This window comes from Papaver somniferum, chromosome 1 (assembly GCF_003573695.1).
Source record: "Papaver somniferum cultivar HN1 chromosome 1, ASM357369v1, whole genome shotgun sequence".
NCBI classification, from domain to species: Eukaryota; Viridiplantae; Streptophyta; class Magnoliopsida; order Ranunculales; family Papaveraceae; genus Papaver; species Papaver somniferum.
In genome coordinates, this window is record NC_039358.1 from 196633615 (window position 1) to 196658317 (window position 24703).

Sequence of the window (24703 nt, forward strand, 5' to 3'; positions counted from 1 at the left end):
CGTCACCACCATTCCTTGTTCAGTTTTCAGTTTACACAGCTAATTGTTGAAGTGAAGCTGACTGCACCCTAGCTACATTATTTTTGATGCACAAGTTCAGAGGTAAGGTCCTATTGTTGGTGCTAATTGCAGTCTTATTATTGTTATACTTCATTGGTTGTTGTTGATGGTGCACTACTTGGTGTAGGCAGAGTACAACTGAATATTGAATTAAAACAGTTCGTACATGTTGTCTTATATATTTTTATTGCTAGAAGTGTTGTTGCAGTACTATACTTACTACAAACTCATTGTACAGCAGAAGGAATACACATAGAAGGATATACTTGCTTACTACATCAAAGTGCTTAGTCAGTGCCATTTGCTTTTAGGGAAGAACAGTGGTGTTCTTACTGTGCTTGGGAGTGTCTGCAACAGTTGGGTCTCCACTGGTTTGGGTAGAAGACAAACAGAGGTTGAGTTGGGGTTCATTGGGCACTTACTCGCAACCAAACTCCCAATGACTCACACTATTAAGTCGACTTGAATCAGTCCTAGTTAGATGTTTTGGGGGCTTAAATATCTTTTACTAGGACTGATTTACTGCCACGTAGGCACTAACGGCAGCTAACCGTTTTCTCAAAAAAAAACGATATGGAAAAGGTCAAAACTGTGACACTTTATAAATATTGAAAAAGACAGTGACATTTTCTTAAACATGAAATTGAAAGTGTCGGCACTTTATTAAAATTCCTTTGTTTCTATGCTCTTGATAACAGACTGAATCCTTTTTGTATTTTCTAATGTTAGTAGAATATCACATCAGTGCTGCTTAATTTGTGTTGCAATTCTCGGTTTGTTTTGTGTTCCTGTGTCGATGGACGCACTAATATACTTTTTTGATTAAAAAAAGTGAGTATTTAATTTAAAAGAGACAAAATAGCACCAAAATTCAGACGAGTAGTCAGCCGTCAAGGCATCTTTGACTGTCTGGGTGCTGCTGAAGTTTATCCGATTTTCATTGGACTTGTTGTAGAAAACCAGAGAGTTGGTTCTCATATCAAGTCTGAGAAAAACAGAAAGATGGTGAGAAGAAAAACATTTAAATCAGAGAGGAATATAGTTGAAGAAGAAGCAGCAGCAGCAAAACAAGCACTCCGAGATGTTAAATCTATGATTAGACACTGTAAATTTAAATGTGCAAAAGCAAAGATTCAAAAGGCGAACACTTTCGAAAATGGTAAACAAATTATTTCATTATGTGAGATTCTTCACATCTGTAAAACATTTGAAAATCGTAAATTTCCTGGAAGAGATGTTTGGCCTTATACCCTTCTTCAGATCCCGACTTCATCTACAGATTCAGAGGTGAAATCTCGTTACGAAACACTCAGGGCTCACTTGGCCACCGTTAGATCCTGCCACCATATCAGAGGTACAGCAGAGGCTATCCGAGATCTAGATTTAGCCATGTCCATGTACAACAAGAAAAACAACTCGGTGGAGAATCGAAAACGTAAGGCTGATGATGACATAGCCATCGGCGAGGAGAACGCTGCTGCGGATGGCGGTGGCGGTGGTGATGATAACCCTTATGCCGCTCGGTCTCCTGAATTTAACAAACTTCGTAAGCACATATTTACAGCATTACCACAACAACCCCATTTTAGTCCCTTAGCTAAATACTGTCCTAGTGTTAGACAAGAAATGAAATTAGGGTTTGATATGATTTTTATCAAATTGACTCAAAAATTGCAGAATTTAGGCGATCTATCTCAAGAACATGAAGATACTATTAAAGGGGAGTTATCTAATTTAGAAGAAATGGGTTATGATGTGATGAAATTGAGAGAAAGATTTGATTTATTGGTGAGAGTCAAAACAATTTCTAAAAACGATGAGAGCTATCAAGACAAAATAAAGAATTTGGATGGTAAAATTAGGGGTGAAATGCTGCACTTGGCGGAAGTTCAATGTAGGATCTCCAAGTTAAAGAGTGAAAAACAAGTGGTTGAAGCTCAGTATTATAGTTTCAAATCGGAAATGGCTAGTCTGAAATCTAAGCTGAGTAAGGGAGATTTATGCAGCATGGTGAAAATGGAGGAAGTTGAAGATAATTAATGAAAAAAATGTGATGGTTTTAGTTGACACACTGATTAGCGTAGTTGGATAATGCCTTTTGGTAGAAAGCTCTTCATAGCAGACAGACTCTTATGGGGGAGCTATTTTGTTTAGCACTTGTATTTTGTTGGTCATGTAGGATATGGGTGCTGCTGCTTTTAGCGGCAATTCTCGGTTTATATTCTGTTCCTAGGAGTAGTAGTGTGATTTGTTATTTGCTCTTTGTAGACGAGACTTTGGGCTGAATACCTTGTTTTGTATATTTTCTTGTCCAAGTATTTCAGTGCATCATGAGTTCTGCAGTTACTAATCTTCTCTGCTTTTTTTTAATAGTGAATATACTTGGATCTGAGTCTTTGTGTTGTGTTATTATATTGAATTGGATCTTGACTGTTTGTTGGTAAACTGTTGGTTTTCATTATAGTTCACCTAAACTTCAGCCATGATGGAAATTATCTCTTCTTATGTCGTGTAATCCGTGTTGCTTTTTCATGATTGGTAAACTAGTTCTTTACATCAAAGTAGAGCTTATTTCAGCAATGCATGTGATGGCGGTGAATTTGTTTATACAATATTGCGAGACTGGATCATGGGTTTATACTAACTCTAACTTACAGCATCCATCTGGCCATGTATACCACAATACCCCTCCTAGTACTATAAGTAGAGAATAGTGAGAAGAGAGAAAGAAGAACCAAAAAGAAAAGAAAATGTCTAAACTACCAGCGGAAGAATTCCCACAGAAGGCTTTTGGATTGGCAGCTAAAGATAGTTCTGGTCATCTCACGCCTTTCAAGTTCTCAAGAAGGTATGTATAATTTTCTCTCATTTGGACTTGGTGCTAATTGGAATTCAGTGACTTCAACACATTTCCTTTGTGCCTATTCGAGTGTGTTTAAAGAAATTTAAGCTAATGAAGAACGGTGTTATTGTATACAGGGAAACTGGTGATGAAGACGTCACATTTAAGGTGATGTTTTGTGGAATTTGTCATTCTGATCTTTCCAACATTAAGAACGAATGGGGATATTCTGCTTACCCTATGGTTCCAGGGTAATAAACTTTTCCTACTTACTGCAAATTTCCTTTTTTTTTAGAGGGATGCATACGATCTGGTACCAGTGTTTAAATTTTGTAATTTGAATGTTGGTGGTGTAAATGCAGTCACGAGTTGGTTGGCATTGTGACTGAGGTAGGGCAGAAGGTATCAAAATTCAAAGTTGCTGACAGAGTCGGTGTCGGTTGTTTGGTCGGGGCTTGTCATTCCTGTGATAATTGTTCCAGAGACCTTGAGAATCACTGCCCTTCACAAATATTCACTTACAATGGCTCCTATTATGATGGCTCGAAAACATACGGAGGTTATTCTGATATCATGGTTGCTAATGAGCGGTACGTGGTAAGAATCCCAGACAGCATCCCACTTGATGCATGTGCACCATTATTATGTGCCGGGATTACAGTGTACAGCCCAATGAAACATTTCAGACTTAATGAGCCTGGTACTCGCTTGGGTGTGGTTGGACTTGGTGGTCTTGGTCATGTTGCTGTTAAGTTTGCAAAGGCCTTCGGAGTGAAGGTAACTGTGATCAGCACCTCACCAGATAAGGAAAAGGAAGCAATTGAACATCTTGGAGCAGATTCATTTGTGGTTAGCCGTAACCAAGATCAATTGATGGTAAGTGAAGTTCACTTTCGGCTCTAATCAAATTTTACATCTAATTACATATACACTGAGTTTGGTGTTATCTTGCTGTCACTCTAAATTTATGTAGGCTGCGATGGGTACATTGGATGGTATCTTGGACACGGTTTCTGCACCTCATTCTCTATCACCGTTGCTTGGCTTGCTAAAATCCGATGGAAAGCTTATTATGCTGGGTTTACCAGACAAGCCGTTTGAAGTGCCTTGTTTCGATCTGCTTTTTGGTATGTTATGCAGCTTGAAAAGATCAATATGCAAGTAGAAAGCTACACTATTCTGATTATCATTTACTTACTTTTAAGTGAAGAATTGGTTGTAGTGTGTAACCCTAAGCACCCATGACAGGGTTCGACAGTACGAATAGAACACTGCAGTTATGGTCTCGTTGAAAATTCAGTGTATCCTAGATATGTATACAGTTTTACTGACGAAGTAATATGGTTTCTGTACTACAGGTAGGAAAACGGTTGCAGGGAGTAGTATAGGAGGACTGAAAGAAACACAAGAGATGCTTGACTTTGCAGCAAAACACAACATTACAGCAGATATTGAGGTTGTTCCAATGGACTATGTCAACACCGCAATGGAACGTCTTGGCAAGGGTGATGTTAGATACAGATTTGTCATCGACGTTGCCAACACCTTATCAAAAATTGCCTAGCCAAATTGCAGCTTTTCATCATGGTCCAACCTTCTAGCTATATTTTCCGTCGTGAGATTGAACTTACATCTAGTTCTCAGTAGTCAGTACCAAGCTAAGTACTATTTGTTAGTCGTTCATGATGCTTTAAATTGAATGCCAAGATTTATGTGAAAATGGGGCAACCTGGAAAATAAAATAAAAAAGGAAAGACATGTATGTATGGGGGATTTGATTCTGATCCTAGAAACTATGGGCGCATATTGCATAACCTAACGTAGGACCATAAAGAGCGACCTACTGAACACCACTTGTGCCTCGCTGTGACCATGCCTTTATTTCCCTAGCAATTTCCATTTTCCATTTCACTCCATCGATATGTTTACTCATAAATCAAAGCCTTGTACTTTTATACCCGGTTAAATTGGGACCTATGCCACTTAATTGGGACCTATAGCTACATGACAAAATAGGGTCATTAAAAAGTAATTCTTAGAAATCCCTTAACCAACTATTTTCTTAACGGCTAATTTACCGTTGATAAATTAGTGTTAATTCGGGTGATTAGTGGTAAAATATAGTATTAGATGTGATATTAACTTGTGTTAATTAATCATCTGAACATGAAAAAATTTGAAAATTTTTCAGAACACCAACTCAGAATCGGTATATGTTGTCAAAAACATATACCGATTGTAACCTCAAAAGCATGCAGAGATTTTTTGAAACTAGCTTGTACCCAGAATCGGTTTATATGGACATGAAAATCAACCGATTATCCATAATCGGTTTATATTGGCATGAACGTAAACCGATTGTGGGTAAATTTTCTCTTTTTTATCTGTGAATTATGTGTTCTTAAACATCAAATAAAATTAAAATTCATTCTAGTTAATGAAATGAAATCGAGTATGATTTCATACTCATTTTATGATCGAGTATTAACTGGAAAAAAAATGGGTTAACCAGAATCGGTTTACACGATACATATGTAAAAATTGATTCCTGACATTGCAGACTAGGAATCGGTTTATAAGAATGCTCATGTAATCCGATTCTAACAAAAAAAAGATACAGAAAAATTGAGAACAACAATCGGTTTACTCGACATACATATAAAATCCGATTCTAACATTATACATCAACAATCGGTTTTTATAAGTGCTAATGTAATCCGATTCTGGTTCAAATTTCTCGAACCAGAAAACATATCAAGGACAATCGGTCTTTGAGGGCATGAACATAAACCATTTCTATTTGCAATCCGATCACATGTACATTAACGTTAACCGATTCTGATAAACCAAGAAATATTTGATTTCAAAATTTTCAATTATTGAGCAATTTTATATTACTAAAACCTAGTTTATAGGATTGGGTTGAGAAGAAAAGAAGAAGAATCATTTGAAGTGGAGATGGAAATGAATTTGATTTTGATTTTTTAATTTTATGATTTTAGTTTTATTATTTTGATTTTGATTTTAGTTTATAAATTTTATGATGATTTAGTTTTATGATTTTGATTTTAATTTTTAATTTTATGATTAGGATTTGATAGGGACAAACTAGTAGTATTAATATTTGATAGAGGGTAAAATGGTACTTTCATCAAACTTAGACGCCCCTTATCATTTTTTATGGGGTGATGAAAAAAATCCATAGGCCCCAATTTAACCAGGCTTTTATAACACGGTATCATAGAAGGGCCCGTCCTTTACAAAGAAACTAGTTTTTTCCACATGTCGCATGTTTGAAGTAGGAAAATCTAGAACCATAAAATTCCTATTACCCTTTGCAAGAGTGTCTACCTTCCAAGTCTCTTCTAAAAAAAGGAAACACAATTTTTAATACGGCTAAATTGGGGCGTAGGCCAATTATTTGGGGCCCGTTATTAGATGACAAAAAAGTGATTAGAAATAAATTTTACACAACCCCTAATCCAACTAATATCTGACTATCTATTTTATTCCTGATTAATTAGCATTAATTAATCGTATTAAGCGTCAATTTTTTAAAATGAAGCATAATGCAAATGTGCAATTTGATAAAAAAAAATTGAAAATGGTTTGGTGGTAATCTTTAGGACTTGAAAAGCCCGAAATCCCCCTCCCTTTTAGTCTAATTATTATAACTATGTATCATATTTTTCCAGGGGTATTATTGGCAAGCAAATTAGAATATAACATATCTGAAAATCCGTGGCTTGAAATTTCACAAATTTTATCTTGTTGGAAAGATTTTAAATAGATCTACACAATGAGTAAGAACAACAAAAACAAATTTAGATTTTTTACGAAAATTTCGAAGGTGTTTATACTTTTAGGCACAATTTTCGGAAGTTTAAAGCATAGCCATTATGCAAACCACCACAAAGGACGCGTAACACATTATGCGTCCATATTTTGTTTTATGAATCCACTATTTTGTTCTATGAATCCACTATTTTCAGTTTTTCAGTTTGGCCTATTTTTGAGGCAAAAATGAAACTATGAAGTTTTATAGTTTGGTTTTTCTTCGGCCATCCCTCCCCACCGTGGCAACGGTGTTCTAATGTAGGATTATATTTTCTAGGGTTTGATTTCGTCAATTTAAACTTTTGGGTTTTCAATTATCAATTAAGATTTGTTCACAATGAAGTTCTAAATACAACTGATTTTTCCTGATAAGATGAAATAATTATTTCAGAGTCGTCAATTACAGAAGAACACCTAGTGGTTCAGTTTCTTTCCATGGCTGCCGGAGATGAAGATGAACATGTTACGGAGAAGGAACTAAACTCATTTAGTTGCAAGTTAAACAAACGTGTGGTTCCACACATGTGGAATATCAGGAATTTAATGTTTTAATTTCCTCTCATTATGTTTTGATAATTGTTAGGTGGAAAACCACTTTTACTATAGAAAAACTGACTTTGGCTTAATCAATTTGACTTCTTGTCTATATGGGGTGGATTAAAAAAAAATGCTTCTCCTTTCATCAATAATTATTATTTTTTGTTTTGAACGGCAAGGTTATATATTAGCATTTCTTCTCCACTCTATAAAAGCCATAATGCAATTTATGATCGGCAAAGTTATATGTTGGCAGTTCGAAAGACATGAACTCGGCGCTACAACTAGATTAGGCCGATCAAAAAGAGGCTAAAAGCCAACAAAACAAACAAATTAAGGCTGGGTTTGGTAATGCTTTTATTTTTCCAAAAACACTTTTAAAACCTATACATGTCAATAATTTTTGGAATTGGTGTTTGGTAAAAAAAAATCAAAGTGCTTTTTACCCAAAGCACTTCCCAAGTTCCTTAATTTTTAAAAGCTGGGGAGGAGGAGCTTTTAAAAGCTACAAAAGCATAAACTTTGGTCCCACCTAAATTTAATACTTGATTTATCTTTTTTGTCCCTATTTTATTTTATAAATAACTAAAGTTACCCTTAAACTTATATACAACCAATTTTTTATTTCTTATATTTTAGTCTTTAAATATTATTATTTTTTATTTTCAAACTATTTCATTTCATTTATCAATAACAAAAATAAAACAAATATTAAATAATTATTTAATTAATTTTAGTTTGATTTTTTGCTTGAAAATTATATATATATATATATATATATTAAAAAGTGGTTAAGTAAAATAAAATTTTAAACAATCATAATAATAGTAACAATTAGTAAATTTAATATTATATATATATTTATATTGAATAGTAATAAATAAATAAATAAAAACCAATAAAATCGAATAAAACTATTTTCAAAGATGTTTGTTTTTGTCATTTGCTACAACAATGGTTGAATTTGATATTTTACCAGACACATTTTGATTGCTTTTTTAATCAGCTTTAACTTTAGTTAATATTTTACCAAACATCAAACTGCTTTTTTCTCACAGCACAACACAGCAACGCACATCAAAAAAGTGCTTCTACAAAAGCTGCAGCAATACCAAACTAAGCCTAAAACAATACATTACAACAAGACTAAATGGACTCAAAAGAAAAATGAATTACAGGCGAATGAAGAACTGAGTTTTCGTTCTGGAGTGTAAAACAAGCACATCCATTTCATTATATTCAACGAATGTGATTTACAAAAAGCTGGATCTCCATTGGCAGTGGAACTGAGTAATATCCATTAACTGGGTCAGTTAATGCTTTTTTTGGCTTGTGATGTTCAGGGTGTGCAGGCCTTGTTCATATTTAAAATTTCTTTAAGCATCGTTTTGGATTAGACTGGATGGACTAACAAAATATCTGGTTCTTTCGTTGGATTCTAAAACTGCGAATAAGTGATTAGTGAAGCTCTTCACTGCACGTTTTAGATTTATCACAGATACGATCACTTACTTCCATTGGGTTTCAATTTCTAATGTGTTGAGATTAAGAATAACATACTATAGTACGTATTTGATATTACTAGGGATTATGTAAAGGGTGACACGGAGTAATCAGCTTATTTTTAAATCCACCCAAAGTCAAATATGTTTGACATGAGTCAGCTTTCCATCTAATAAAACTGGCTTTCTCCCTATCAATTTACTATGTTTATATTCCTAAATATTTTTAATTATGACATAGATCTCTAAACAGATTAGTGAAAACCAGACGTATTTCCAATTTTCCATTCCCTTATTTGTTACTACATCAATAAATTCATTTTTTGGTTTCAGAAACGTTAATGGGCCTAGACTCGTGAGCATAGTTTGAAAATGGAAGTTCTAGAATGAGTTTTTGGACACTACTCAAAAATGGTGAGGGACTACTAAGTAGAGCTGCACATGGGCCGGTTCGGACCGGGTTTTTGTGGGAACCGGTACCTGTACACGGAGTTGACCGGTTCTTCAATTTGAGGACCTGTACCTGTACCTGGACCTGGACTTGTACCTGTCCCGGTAAGACCGGTCCGGTTCCACTCCGGTACCGGTTTTTTACCTGAATTTTAACACACACAGTAAAGTAACAACCTAAGACTAAGAGTCTAAGACTAAGTTCAACATTACAAAGTTCAAAATAACAAAGGTTTAAAACATCACAGAATAATAAGTGTATCACACTTTAAGTTCAAAGTTCAACATTAAAACATAGTACTAAAAACAACATTTCCATAAGTCTGCGACAAGAAATGAAAAGAAATCCTTGCAAAGGATGGGGGACTTCTCGAACAATTGGCACTGGCTGCACTGAGTCACTGACACGGAGTTTACATCAAGCTTCTTTTAGCAGAGAATCCCATATGGCTGCAACATGGAACAAAAAAGTAAAACAAGAAAGTAAGCAAGCAATACAAGAAAACTTGAAAAGTAAGTTCTATTAAATAGAAGAAAACCTAATATATTACCTGCCTCATCTTCAACAGCATCATCAGGTATATAGTCACATAGAAGATCAAGAGCAATGGGCTTTTGAAGAAAGCTTTGTGTACAGAGCAATGCTTCGACTGTCCTTGTAGACATAGAAGCTCTCCATGGAGTCAGCACGCGCTTCCCGGTGCTAAAAGCTGATTCAGAGGCCACTGAAGACACAGGCATGGCTAATATATCTCTTGCCATGTATGAAAGTATCTTATACCTGCTTGCATTAGCCTGCCACCAAGCCAATATGTCAAAATGGTCAGGTTGACCTATTTCACGCATTCCACCTTCAATCACATCTGTCAAATACCTGTCGAGCTCAGTTGTTCTTGCCTCTTCAACACAACTTGGGGTGTCCCAATGTTGTTTCCTCCTTGATTGAATTCTAGCAAACAGACCAACAGATTGCACACTAACTGGATAAGCAACAGTATGAGCATCACTACTTGACCCCTCCTCATGAACTGAATACAAGGACTTATAATCTTCAAAGAGTTCCTCAAATTCTAATTTCACCTTTCTCATAACTCTTTGAACCTCCCATGTATTATTCTCATACAAACAATTAAGAGTAAATTCCAAACCCTTTTGTTTCTCTCTTGGATCTAACAGATGAGCAATAAACATTACAGAATTCATTGATTCATACACACCCCAATACTTATGGTACTTAGCACACATTAGACGAGACATACGAGCAATAAAAGGATCTGATGCTACATTGTTTCTAAATTCTACTAATTGTTCATTTATGAGTAACAATTGCCATAAGAACATATGAGTAGTGACTTGTATAGATGCAGAAAAGTTGACAGTAGCATCGAAGAATACCTTTAGACACTTCACAAGACCTCTAGCATATTTCCAATCTTCTTGATAAGGAGCATGTTGACGAGGAATCTTTTTCTTCTTATTCTGCTTTGCCTTGATCTTGCTTGTTGGATCCAACTCCTCAACCTCATCTTCCATAACCTCAACCTCTTCCTCTTCTTACATATCCTCAAACACGTCTTCTATGAAAACATTACTAGCTATAGCTTCTTCAATATCAGCATCAGTAGGTAAAACAGATTCTTTTTCTTGCTCAAAGATAAACCTCTGTTGAAAGTCCTTATCAATCTGTGCTAACATTGCAAAAACTTTTTCATATTTTTCAGCAGCATCTAACATCAAGTAAGTGCTATTCCATCTAGTATACACATCTAAAATCAGAGATTTCTTACAATCTACCTTTGCTAGAGAAGCACATTGTTTAAATTTTTCGTGCCTAGAAGGAGAACTAAGAACGTATTTTACAACTGACCTTATTCTTCTAACTGATACATTAAAGAGCCTTACTGCATCTTTTATGACAAGAGCAAGAACATGGGCTGCACACCTCACCTAGAGAAAGAACAAAACAAAAAGTATACTGTCAAATTCAATGCTTAAAAATGCAGCAAAAAAATAAATATTTGACAAGAGCAAGAACATGGACTTACATGTAAATATTTGGCTCTAATTGGTGATCTTGTCCAGTCAATGACAACATTCTTCAAATGATCAATAGCTACTTTGTTGGCGCTGACATTGTCTAGAGTGACACCAAATACATCTTGTAGACCCCAATCCTTCAAACAATCCACCAGCTTCTCACCAATTGCATTACCAGTATGACCTTCAACTTGACAAAACATGAGTATTCTCTTTTGTAGTTTCCAGTTCTGATCAACATAGTGAACGGTTACACAAATATAATTATAATTATTTGGTGATGTCCATGTGTCTGTTGTCAAAGATACCCTCTGCTTAGATGTCAAGAAATAAGTTTTTAGGTTATTCTTCTCTTCTATATAAGCTTCAAAACATCCCTATAAATTGTCATACGCCCTGGAACCTTGAACCTAGGCTCTGCCACCTGCATCATTGCCACAAAGCCTGACCCTTCTACTGCTCTAAAAGCTATTTCATCCTTAATTATCCACTCAACAAGAGCCCTTCTTAACCTATCATAACTGTAAGTACATGACACAAGTTTACCATCTTCACCTGGCTTTGGGGGTGGCATCAACAGAGTTTGTTGTCCTTTTTCTACCTTCTTGTTAGGATTCTTTGCACATCTATTCAAATGCTTCCGTAATCCAGAAGTGCCATGTACATCATTGTCAGCAGCATATAATCCCTTGCAATGATGACATTGAGCTTGAGTGTCACTTACCCTTGTCATCTCCAACCAAACTCCAGATCTCACTTTGCCATACTTCTTTTTGCTTGCACTAACTTCAGTTGTACTTGTTGGTGTAGTTTCAGCTTCATTTGTGTGAGATGAAGCTTGAGAGGATGATCCAACTTCTGCTCCAATAGTTGTACTTGTATTTGGAGTAGTCATCTAACAAACATTAAACAGTAATAGCAGACATTGGTCAGGTGTTCTAAGTGCATTAAACATTAAACTGTCAATGATTCAATCTAACAAATATTAAACAATAATAAAACATTAAAAATAAGCAGTAATAAAATAGGCATTGGTCATAAATATTAAGCAATAATAAACATTTCTGCAATGACTCAGGGAGCAGACATTGGTCAACAATAATTGTAAGCAATTCAGTTAAGAAACACTGGGATTAGGAAGCATTATGACCCTTAGTTCTCTTGTGTGAGAAATTCTAATGCTCAATGTTTCATTGTGCCGTATGATACTGCATTCACGCATAGCACAGTGGACCCAAAAAGAATAATCTTTGACATTTCTGCAATGATAATAATGTAGCAAAGTGGACCCTAAAAGAATATGGATATTGTACAGTACACCCATGCACATGTGTTTTTGGTATTTTAATACATCACATTACTGTTTACATCAAAAATACGACATGATTTCACCAACTCATCTACAAATTAATGCCACCAGTTGATGTTCTCGACAAAAGTGAAAGAAAAAAAGAAAAAAAAAAGTTTATTATGGTCTTACACTAACAGGAGCAATGCCATCAGCATCATTGGAATCATCTGGTGCTTTGCGCTTCCCCATTTAGCACCTCAAAGGCCTACAAGGCTGCAACATATCAGTGATTCAGTGCAGGTAATTAACAAGACAACAAGATACAGAAACGAGAAAGGTTTTCAATCAAAGCATCTTACAAGAAACTATATGAGAAACATTACAACATTAAGTCTACTGTCAGTGATCAAACGCCAAACAAACATTAGGTTCTACACACTGATTTCTCATGATTCTATATTTTGATTTTGAATGGTAATATTTGCTAATATGTTCAATCCAAACCTAAGTTCTATCCAAACCTAATTACAAAGACTAATTCATACAAACCCCTTCAACTGAATCCAAATCATTCACCACCCAAATCCATATCAACAGAACAACTTTATCAATTGTATTTACCAATACTAGATCTATTTCTACATAAGAACACCAACAGCAACACCCAATTCATCTTCCTCCCAAAACAATCCAATTAATTCTTAAATACAACCTAAAACCCTAGTTTCTAATTCTCCTATGCAGAACCTTAAACTATCAACCCAAATTCAATCCTAACCAATTCATCTTCTTCATCTGTGGATTCCAAAACAGTCACCCTTATTCATACGAACCCTAATTTTTGGGTTTTTGGGAAAAACAGGGGAAAACCCTAACTTTCTACAAACTCAAAAATTAAACCTCATGCAAAACTCTAACTAAAAATTTACAGAAGACTCATCTTTAATCTATCAGCACAAATCAACTTCAAGGAAAGAAATCAATCAATTCAGAAACCTAAATAATCTTACCCTTTTCTACTTCTTTCAGAACTCAAACAACAACATCAGCGTCACTGCGTCAGTGCGTCACCTTATTCGTTAAGCTTATTAAGAATCTTTGTTTACTTTGTAGAAGAATCAGTAAACAAGAACCCAAGAAGATTCAGAAGAAAAACAAGGAAAGCAAATTTCTAAATTGAGAAAAAAAAAGAGAAAAAAAATTGAGATTCAAGCCAGGAGTCCAGGACTAACCTTGAATCTGTGGGGGGTGAAAATTGATACGTATGAACAAAGAAATTTCACGATCTATGGTGCATGTTGTTCACTTGTTCTTGTTCTCTTCTTCAGACTCTTCAGTGAAGGAGGAGTTCAGATCGGGAAAAACGAAAAAAAATAAAATGATATACCCTATGTTTGAAGATGAGACTAAACCTACAAGGGATGGCTAGGATGTAATATCCTAAAAAATATCAATGGCTCTAATTTACCGGGTATTTCGGTCCGGTACAGATCGGGAATAGGCCAGAACCAATACCTGTACCGGTCTGTTCCGGGTATCAACATTCAGAACCGGTACCTGTACTGGCTACTCCGGGTCTGGGTCGGTACAGGTCCGGGAATTATGGGTTTGGAGCGGGTCACCGGGTCTGGACCGGGTCTTGTGCAGCTCTACTACTAAGTGATAAAATATTTATCTTGTAATTATAAGGGATGTCCTAAAATGTTGAAATGACTAACCTACCCTTAACCTATATACTATATTTAACCACCTCCTCCCATCACCACCACCTATATATATAACCACCTCCTTCCATCACCACCGCCGCTCACCACCACCTACCACCACCGACCACCTCGAACCACCACCACAACCACCTCTATATATAACATAATTTAAATCACTAACAAAACAAAATAAAAATCAAAATTATAACAAACCCATTAATTGTCATTCGTTTTTGGTTGAAAAAATGAGAGGTAATCCTCAAAATGAGTTGAAAATGGAAGTTGCAGGGAGAAGTTCGGCTAGGAATTATCTGAAAAACTTTGTCGAACTAGCCGAACTCAATTTTAATGGAGGTTTTTCTCTCAGAGAAAGTTCGGTTACGTCGCAATTTTTTTCCTAGCCGAACTTTAAGTTCGGTTACGTCGCAATTTTTTTCTCCTAACCGAACTTTTCTCTGAAAACCTATATATTGAGTTCAGTTACGTCGCAAATTTTTTCATTTAACTTTCCCGGCCGAACTTTTAGTTCGGTTACTCGCAATTTTTTTCTCTTAACCGAACTTTTCTCTGAAAGAATAAATTTCATTAAAGCTGAGTTCAGTTACCTGTGTTTTTAGAAATATTAGCCGAACTACACTTGCAGATGAGTTCGGCTACTTGTTCTTCAATGTCGTAGCCGAACTTTGTTAACCAACCGAAATCAATTTGTAAATTGTTCATTTTTAGGGATGTTTTGGTCAATTCAAGCACCATTAACTAAATTTGAAGTATTCGTGAGTACCCAAAACATCATATTCTTGTTGTGGCTCTTAAAGAAAAAGATCTAACTTTTTTTCTTCCAAAACCCTCATCTTCATCTTCTTTTTCTCCCTCTCAATAATTCTTCTTTTGAAAAAAATCAAATTATTAATTTAATCTCACTAATCAATACACTAACTAATTTTACTACCAAGGGCAAATTTGGTATTAAAAAAATATATAGATAAGGCGTGACTTAAATTTATTTCAAATATCCATCCAAAAAATGAAGAATAGTCCCCCTCCATTTTTGAGTAGTACCCAAAAAATCGTTCAAATTCCATGGGGTATGAATCGTATGATAACCTGCGACCCAATTTACACATCTAGTTCGAGCACAATTCCCATTCTCGACCCATAACCAATATGAGCCCAACTTTTCCTTGGTAACTCCCGCCGGAACTTCTTCATAGTAGCTCCGTTGCATGCCTCATTTCATAGGAAATCTCAAAGAGTCCCATGACATATGAAATTATCCTTCTATATGGCGTGTAGTCCGTGTTTCTTTTTCATGATTTATTGCAAAATAAAATAAACATTGATGGTCGTGCCGTCGTGGTTTAGAAGTCGTCAGTTGTTTGGTCCCCCTTGAGAGGTCAGGACTCAGAAATTATGAGAATGAGATTCCGGTGATTCGTTTATAGAGTATTTCTAGATTACTACTCTTCTCCTAACTTATAGCATCAACATGGCCATTTCTTCCCCACTACCCCTCACAGTACTATAAGTAGAGAACAGTGAGAAGAGAGAAAGAAGAAAAAGAAAAGAAAAATGTCTAAAATACCAGAGGAAGAATTCCCACAAAAGGCATTTGGATTGGCTGCTAAAGACAGTTCTGGTCTTCTCACACCTTTCAAGTTCTCAAGAAGGTATGTATAGTTTTCGATTCAAATGCATTTTGAAAAATAAGTTAAGCTAATGAAGAATGGTACTGTTATTGGATACAGGGCAACAGGAGATGAAGACGTCACACTTAAGGTGATGTTTTGTGGAATTTGTCATTCCGATCTTTCCAACATTAAGAACGAATGGGGATTTTCTAGTTACCCAATGGTTCCTGGGTAATAAACTTTTCCTACTTACTGCAAATTTCATTTTATTTTTCTCATAGATTGTTAAATAATACGTACTATCAAACTTGACAGCCACGAGTTCGTTGGCATTGTGACCGAGGTTGGGAAGAAGGTATCAAAATTCAAACTTGGGGACAGAGTCGGTGTTGGGTGTTTAGTCGGGGCTTGTCATTCCTGTGATACTTGCTCAAGAGACCTTGAGAACTATTGCGCTAAACCTATATTCACCTACAATAGTCCTTATTACGATGGGTCTACAACGTACGGAGGTTATTCTGATATCATGGTTGCTAATGAGCGGTACGTGGTAATTAAGAATCCCAGACAGCATGCCACTTGATGCATGTGCACCACTATTATGTGCCGGTATTACAGTGTACAGCCCAATGAAATACTTTGGACTTTGTGAGCCTGGTACTCGCTTGGGTGTGGTTGGACTTGGTGGTCTTGGTCATGTTGCTGTGAAGTTTGCAAAGGCGTTTGGAATGAAGGTAACTGTGATCAGCACCTCACCAGATAAGGAGAAGGAAGCAATTGAACATCTTGGAGCAGATTCATTTGTGGTTAGCCGTATCCAAGAACAGTTGCTGGTAAGTGAAGTTTCCTTTCGGCACTAATCAAATTTTACAACTAAGTACATATCCACCGAGTTTGATGTTATGTTGCTATCACTCTAAATTTGTGTAGGCTGCAATGGCTACATTGGATGGTATCTTGGACACAGTTTCTGTGCCTCATTCTCTATTGCCGTTGCTTGGCTTGCTAAAATCTGATGGAAAGCTTATTATGCTGGGTTTACCAGATAAGCCATTCGAAGTGCCTTGTTTCCCTCTGGTTTTTGGTATGTCATGCAGCTTGAAAAAATCCATATGCAAGTAGAAAGCTGCAATATTCTACACTTCAAATCTGTTTACAGTTTCGCTGAGAAAGTAATATGGTTTTTGCACCACAGGTAGGAAGACTGCTGCAGGGAGTACTATAGGAGGAATGAAAGAAACACAAGAGATGCTTGACTTTGCTGCAAAACACAACATCACAGCAGATATTGAGGTTGTTCCAATGGATTATGTCAACACCGCAATGGAACGTCTTGCAAAGGGTGATGTAAGATACAGATTCGTCATCGAAAATTGCTTAGCCAACTTGCAGCTATATTTTCCATTGTGAGATTATATCTAGTTTTCAGTACCAAGCGAAGTACTATTTGATAAGAGTTGTAAATCTTCCTTGAGCCAAGATTTCTATGATAACGGTGATTAAAAATAAAGGACTTAAAAATTTTCTATCTTCTAGGAAAATGAGAAGAAACAAATATCAGTGCTGCTGCTTTGAGTGGCAATATTCGATGTATTGTGTGTTCCCATGTCAATGCAATATGATTTCTTTTTTGGTGAAATCTGATGTTTTTGTTATGACCTGATAATAATCTGCCAACTAACTTTCTTTGTTTAGCAGATAAACCGAATAATCTCAACCTGTATCAAATAACATTTAGCAGCAACATTACAGTTGAGGCATAAACTAATTAGCGGTTAAGAGCTTAGAAACTTTGACAATGGCTCTTGCGATGTGAACATTATGACTCATCAAATCTGCAAAAATAATTTAATACAACAATTCCAGAGGAACATAAAAAACAAAGGAAAAAACCGATTTCAAATTTGTGATGGGCTCTCTCACGGCCATGGGGGGCAATTGCCCCAATGACTATGCTAGCTCCGACTCACAGCCACAGTATTACACTCTTTTAACTTGTTATTTTGGGGGTTTACTTTCGGCTGTAAAGAGAGTAACAGTAATAACAGATTGGGGCGTTGAAGGGTGTGATGCCCATACTTTATTAGCTCACCCACCCACTATGTCATTTATTTGTACAACTCTCCCAACCATACACATTTACACCTGCTGTAATTAAAACCCACTCTCTCTTTATTAACTTGCAGCTTCTTCCACTTATCCTACTACAGCAGTACTAGTCAGAGAAGATCAGTCACTAGAGTGAAGAGAGAAAGAAGAAGAAGAAGCAAAAATGTCTAAATTGCCAGAAGAAGTTTTCCCACAGAAGGCATTAGGATTAGCAGCTAAAGATAATTCTGGTGTTCTCACACCCTTCAAATTCTCAAGAAGGTATGCACAGTACATTTCTCATTCACTAGGACTTATTGCTAATTGATCAGATCTATATGCCCCAATTTAGACTAGATGAAAATGTAAGGTACATGTGTCTTGCAATAATTTGGCATGAGGCACTAAATTGTAGTATTATATTAGCTAATTCTGCATGAAAATGTTAGTAGTACAAAATTTTCAGCATTCCTAATCTTTGTTTAGTTAGATCTGTGCAAGAATCTATGTTTTCTTCAATATACTCAGTGAATCTAGAAGAAAAATATTTTGTTTAATTGGAATTCAGTAACTTCAACACATTATTTGTGCCTATTCAAATGTATGTAGAAAATTTATACATGTGGTTTTATTTGATACTTGTTAGGGAAACCGGAGACGAAGATGTGACATTTAAGGTGATGTTCTGTGGAATTTGTCATTCTGATCTACACAGCATTAAGAACGAATGGGGATATTCGTTTTTTCCTTTGGTTCCAGGGTAATAATCTCTTCCAATTTCTGTAATGTATCTACATTGCAAATTAGTAGTAATTAATTTGAGTGTTGATGGTGTGTTTACTGCAGACACGAGATCGTGGGCATAGTAAGTGAGGTTGGGCATAAGGTATCGAAATTCAAGGTTGGAGACAGAGTGGGTGTTGGTTGTTTGGTTGGGTCCTGTCAATCCTGTGATAGCTGCTCAAAAGACGTTGAGAATTATTGCAACAAGCGGATATTAACCTATAATAGTGTTTATCATGATGGATCGGTAAATTACGGAGGTTATTCTGATATCATGGTTGCTAATGAGCGGTACGTGGTTAAAATCCCAGATAGCATGCCACTAGATGCAAGTGCACCACTGTTGTGTGTTGGTATTACAGTGTACAGCCCAATGAAATACTTCGGACTTAGTGAGCCTGGTATTCATTTGGGTGTGGTTGGACTTGGTGGCCTTGGTCATGTTGCTGTTAAGTTTGCAAAGGCTTTCGGGATGAAGGTAACTGTGATTAGCACTTCACCAGATAAGGAGAAGGAAGCAATTGAACATCTTGGAGCAGATGCATTTGTGAATAGTCGTAACCAAGAACAATTGATGGTAAGTGAAATAATTTTTTGCTCTGATGTTATTCCACAACAAATTACGTATACATCGTTTTCATGTTATCCTGTTATCATTTACACTTGCTTATAATTTGTGTAGGCTGTGATGGGTACATTGGATGGTATCCTCGACACAGTCTCCGTGCCTCATTCTCTATTACCGATGCTTGGTTTGCTGAAAGCTGATGGAAAACTTATTATGCTGGGTTTACCTGACAAGCCACTCGAAGTGCCTGTTTTCCCACTACTTTTCGGTACGTTATGCAACATACTGCACTATTCTGATTTCGGTTGTTTCACTTTTATGCAACGTACTGTAATATTCTACTCACCAAGTAATATATATGGCTTTTTCAATGCAGGTAGGAAGACTGTTGCAGGGAGCATCATGGGAGGAATGAAAGAAACGCAAGAGATGATTGATTTTGCTGCAAAACACAACATTACAGCAGATATTGAGGTTGTTGCAATGGACTATGTCAACACCGCAATGGAACGTCTTGCTAAGGGTGATGTTAGATACAGATTTGTCATCGATGTTGCCAACACCATATCAAAAATTGCATAGCCAAATTGCAGCGTCTCATCGTGATCCGACCTTCTAGCTATGTTTTCCTTTATGAGATTTTATCTTATTAGTTTTAAGTACCAAGCTAAGTACTACTATTATTTATTGTGTGCGTAAAAGATCCTTGTTGCTTTGAGTTTTATGGAGGTCTAATTTGCTAGTAAGTTATAGCAATTTTCGCCAAATAAACAATGTCTTGTTCAATTTTCCCTCTATATGTTACCCCGTCATTGATTCATTTTCCTGGTTTCAAGATTGGCAATGATCCTGAACTGTCGAACATAGTTTGAAAGTTTCTGTCATAACTTAAGTGACAAACCCAACAATGAATGAGGCAAACTGGAAAAATAAAATAAAATGTAAGAACACTTGTGTGCATGGGGAGATTTGATCCTACAACCTAATGTTAAATCCTTCGCTGGAGTCTCCCTAAGACGGAGGGTAACAAAAATACGTTACAAGACATGCCACTTGAGTGTTAGTAGGGATGTGGACATTGCAGTTTTCTTTTTCTTTTCTTGGCAATCACAATATTACAAATTATTCAAATCAATATACTACTAATTACACGATAGTTTATAAGAATAACAAAAACATCAAACCGCAAAATAATGAAAACTCTAATATAATTAAAGATATTAATTAGTAGTATATCACGTCACCCATTCTTCTTTCTCTTCTCTCTCTTCATTTTCTTCGTCTTCCCTTTGTCAAAAAAGAAAAAAACTCAAGAGCCGTCTTGCTCAGATTTGGTCCTTTTGGACCAGATCTGAGCAAGGATTCGTTTCCTTTAAAGTTTTTGATAGTAGGTAATAGAATAAGATGTTTTTACATTATTTTTGGTATTTTTTGACATATTTCTTCGTCGTTTTGGGGCGACTTTTCTTCGTCGTTGCGGGGCGAGTTCTTCAAATTTTAATGGTTGGTTCGTGGCTTGATATTCTCGATTCAAAAACATCGACGATTTATCATGACATCGCGCATACATGTTCGTGTGGATCGACAATTTTATGGCAAAGTACTCCTTTGTTTTAGCAGCATCTCTTATGGAAGAAGAATACAATCAGATTAAATAGTCGGAATATATTTCCGGATATACCATCATTTTTCCGTTATACATAAAGTCTTTTTGGATATATTTGCGGTTATCGCTCTTTCTCTTTACGATCTACTTGTAATTGATGTCCTTGTTTGTATCAGGGCTTTGATTATCTCTTATTTTGATGTTTTTGTAATTCTTGTAAGCGAACATGTAATCACTGTTTTGATTTGAATGAATTGAAATATGTTGATTGGCCAAAAAAAAGTAGTATATCGCAAAGAAAAAGTGCCTTAAAACGTAAAGTCATCCAACTTTTGTTTATACATAGGGAAGAATGATGGTATTTTCTAGAACCAACTCCGACCATTTAACTTACTGTAGGAGTGGAATATCGCACATATCAATAAGTATGCGAAGTAAGGATTATCTGATGTAAGTGAGGACTATCGCACATGGCAAAGCTGAAGTGACGTATTGGATGATGTCAGCAAGATCACGAGTAAAGTGTGATGTTCTATGCAAAGTATAGTATGTGGGAGAATGAGTGATTGTAAAGGAGCGAATGTATCGCACAGTGATTCCGAAAATAGTGGATCTCTTAGCTGTCATCCACTATGAGGAATCGCTATATAAAGGAAGGAAGTCATCACATAGGAGAGAGACCTTTTAGAGTGTGTTAGACAAGAAACTAGGAGAGAGAAAGTCTGTTTTGAGAGGAAGTAAAGTCATTGTTATCCATTGTATCCAATTATAATCCTTGAAAGTTAATAAATAATTCATTATGATTACTTAGAGGAATAATCTAGGTACATTGGAGTGTAGTTGTAAGATTTCTTGCAACTACATTTTTGGCGCTAGAAACAACTTTGGGTGATAAATCCTGGTAGTAAATTCGTAGAATCTTGGAAAAAGTAAGATCTGGAAATTGAAGATGGCAAGACTTGGATCTACTATTGAACACGGAGCAACATCCAGTAGGAGCAATAGAATTGCTGAGATAAGAAGAATTACAAATCTTGATCAACAAGAAGAAAGAATAAGAGAAAATCAAAGAAACAAAAATCCAATTAGACCTCAGCGTGAACAAGAGCGGAATAATGATATTGATTATGATAGAGTGAGTGTTCATACTTCGCAAACAAATTCAACTGAGGAGGAAATACAAAGAAATGGGGATACATGAAGAATTGAGGGGAATGATGAGAATATGACACTTGCAGAGCTTAGACAAAGATTGATTGCAGAACGACAAAGAGAAAGTGAAGAGCGTTCGAATTTGATACGTCAGAATGATGAATTAAGAGAAGAGAATCTTAGATTGCAAGAGCAGAGATCGAGAAGTGTCACACGATCCAAGTCGAGATCAAGTAGGAGTTCATCAAGGCAAAGTGGATCCAATCAAGAAGATACTAGGCGAAGACAACGCATGGAAACAATTGAAGAAACACATGCAAGTAGATGATAATCCACAAGACCAACAAAGAAGAAGGGATGTAGCTCAAGATTTGGGAACTAATCGATATGAGCATCCATGTGAACTTTTACATCGCACATATAATAATTTCGAAAGGGAAGAAAAGGATCTGAGGCAAGGACAAATGATATTGCATGGAAGAGAAATATTGAGAACAGAGGATGAACGCGAAAGGGAAGCTACACGTGTGAGGAACGAAAGAGACAGACAAAGAAGAAGGGAAGAAATTGAAGAGAGAGAATTGCAAGAAGCATTACGTCAAAATAACCATAATAATCGAGTAAGGCAGCGCGAACGTCATCGCATGAATGATATAGAGCAAGGATGGGTTGCACCATGAGAAAGAGAAATATCAAGACATCGACATGATCGCACAGGTGAAGAAGAACGACATGATAGAGCACAGATTGAAACGAACACTGACAGGCGTAGGAGAAGGAGAGAAGAAACTGAAGAATATGAGATACAAGAAGCAATACATCAGAATAATCATGAGAATAGACTGAGGCAAGCAATATTAAAAAGACCTATGCATGAAGATATAGATCAAAGCTTCAGTGAAGAAATTCTTAAAGAAATGGTGTAATTAAGAGAAATGATGACTGCGAAAAGAAATGGTGGAAGAAGACAATTATAAGAAGCAGTGGAGGAGGCTGGGAAAACTCCCTTTACAAAACAGATTCAAAGGGAAGTGATACCGCCTAAGTGCAGTTTACCAACATTCACTAGCATATTTGATGGAATCTCCTGTGCAATACAACATGTGAAAGCTTACACACGATCTTTGTTGCAGTGGTAAAACAATGTCGCAGTAATGTGTAAATATTTCGCTGCGATCCTGGCAAGGGAAGCTCTGAAATGGTTTGAAGGACTACCAGTAGAATCCATTGGATCATTCCACCACTTACAGAACGTCTTTTTAGGACAATATATCAGCAATAATATGTCAAGACCAGAGATTGAGACGGCATTTGGACTTTGCATAAGAACAAATGAGAGTTTGCGTCATCTGACAACACGCTGGAGAACCATGTGTAGTGAAATGGGGAGACGAGTGGATGAGTGACACCTTATTCTTGCATTTATTAATGCTCTTTTCGCTACATATTTATTATATACGTAAATCTTTAGGATAAAAGATACAATAACAATGTCAGAGCTACGCGAATTTCAAGAGGAGTACATAACACTTGAGAAAAAACAAAGAGATATGGAGTGGTACCCAGTCGCAATACCTGATGTGAAAGGCGGAAATGCAAGTTTACTCCCAAGGCTGACAAATGCTGTTGCGAGTACGTCGCAGGGAAATCAAGGAAGGAACATTACAGAAATGGAACACAAACTAATAGCCATGGGTATTGCAGATCAAGCAGAATTTGACAAATAATATAGAGACAGACAATTTCAAAATCATGGAGGTAGTAATAAAATGCAAAGAATGGATAATCCACCAGAAAGTTCAGGAGGTCCACAACCATATTATAATAAAAGACAAGGAACTGAAAGGATAGTATGGAAACAAATAAATCTGCCAAAGCTGAACACTACAGTAGATAAAGTCTGGGAAGCTGTCATTCTAATGGAAGAAATCCCAGAACCACATAATGTAGGAGATGAACCACCACCATGGAGGAGGAGCAGAGAATTTTGTGTATATCGTCGCTTTCATGGTCACACAACAAGTGATTGCAGAAATGTGAGGAAAATCATATTGCGATTGATTGAACAAGGAAAATTGGATAATTTCTTAGCACAAAAACCAAAGAATTTACCACCATCACCATCATGAGGAAATGTATATGCAAAGAAGAAAGGAAAGGATACATTTGTAATTGAAGTAGGCGCGAAAGCGACGAACCTATATTGCAATTCAATTATATATTCATTCAGAAGCATAGAAGACTTCCATGACAATATCTTAAGAAAGGTGTATGCGAGAGATGCTGATGGAAGGGAAATTTTTAATCTTGCGAAAATATCACCATTGAAGGATTGGAAAAAACAGACTATCTCATTTAGTGCGGAAGAAACACAGGAGGAGGGGAGTCGCATGAATGTCCATTAGTAGTGCGATTAGGAATTAATCCGAAGCCAAAAGTAGAAGATGATGAAGAAGATGAAGCAAACACTTGGGGAATAAATAGAATACTTATAGATCCCGGAAGTTCTGTTGACATTCTCTTTTATTCTACATATAAAACCATGGGTGGAAGGGACGACGAATTGATTCCTTCAGCGTACAAAATTTATGGATTCAATGGAACTGCGAACAAGCC

At 36.3% G+C, this 24703-nt stretch overlaps 2 protein-coding genes and 1 pseudogene across 2 annotated transcripts; all 3 read left to right on the forward strand.

Annotated features, from left to right (window-relative positions):
• Positions 1–1505: 1505 nt before the first annotated feature.
• On the forward strand, positions 1506–4684 carry LOC113311051 (probable mannitol dehydrogenase). The gene is made up of 6 exons (XM_026559900.1): positions 1506–1606; positions 2718–2908; positions 3040–3153; positions 3265–3778; positions 3876–4029; positions 4261–4684. Exons 2-6 carry the CDS (start codon positions 2811–2813, stop codon positions 4464–4466), a joined length of 1086 nt encoding a protein of 361 aa, XP_026415685.1. The 5' UTR covers positions 1506–1606; positions 2718–2810; the 3' UTR covers positions 4467–4684.
• Positions 4685–15831: 11147 nt separating this feature from the next.
• LOC113356997 lies at positions 15832–17300 on the forward strand (annotated as a pseudogene).
• A 779-nt stretch (positions 17301–18079) lies between these two features.
• On the forward strand, positions 18080–20149 carry LOC113311080 (probable mannitol dehydrogenase). The gene is made up of 5 exons (XM_026559930.1): positions 18080–18260; positions 18625–18738; positions 18825–19338; positions 19444–19597; positions 19706–20149. The coding sequence occupies exons 1-5, from the start codon at positions 18163–18165 to the stop codon at positions 19909–19911; spliced, it is 1086 nt and encodes a 361-aa protein (XP_026415715.1). The 5' UTR covers positions 18080–18162; the 3' UTR covers positions 19912–20149.
• Positions 20150–24703: the final 4554 nt, after the last annotated feature.

Bases quoted from the DNA above. Each gene is read 5' to 3' on its own strand.
- LOC113311080 (XM_026559930.1), top strand. From the start codon at position 18,163: ATGTCTAAATTGCCAGAAGAAGTTTTCCCACAGAAGGCATTAGGATTA. The intron at 18,739-18,824 runs GTAATAATCTCT...TGTTTACTGCAG, and splicing joins TTTTTTCCTTTGGTTCCAGG to ACACGAGATCGTGGGCATAG. The intron at 19,598-19,705 runs GTACGTTATGCA...TTTTCAATGCAG, and splicing joins TGTTTTCCCACTACTTTTCG to GTAGGAAGACTGTTGCAGGG.
- LOC113311051 (XM_026559900.1), top strand. From the start codon at position 2,811: ATGTCTAAACTACCAGCGGAAGAATTCCCACAGAAGGCTTTTGGATTG. The intron at 2,909-3,039 runs GTATGTATAATT...TATTGTATACAG, and splicing joins CCTTTCAAGTTCTCAAGAAG to GGAAACTGGTGATGAAGACG. The intron at 3,154-3,264 runs GTAATAAACTTT...GTGTAAATGCAG, and splicing joins GCTTACCCTATGGTTCCAGG to TCACGAGTTGGTTGGCATTG.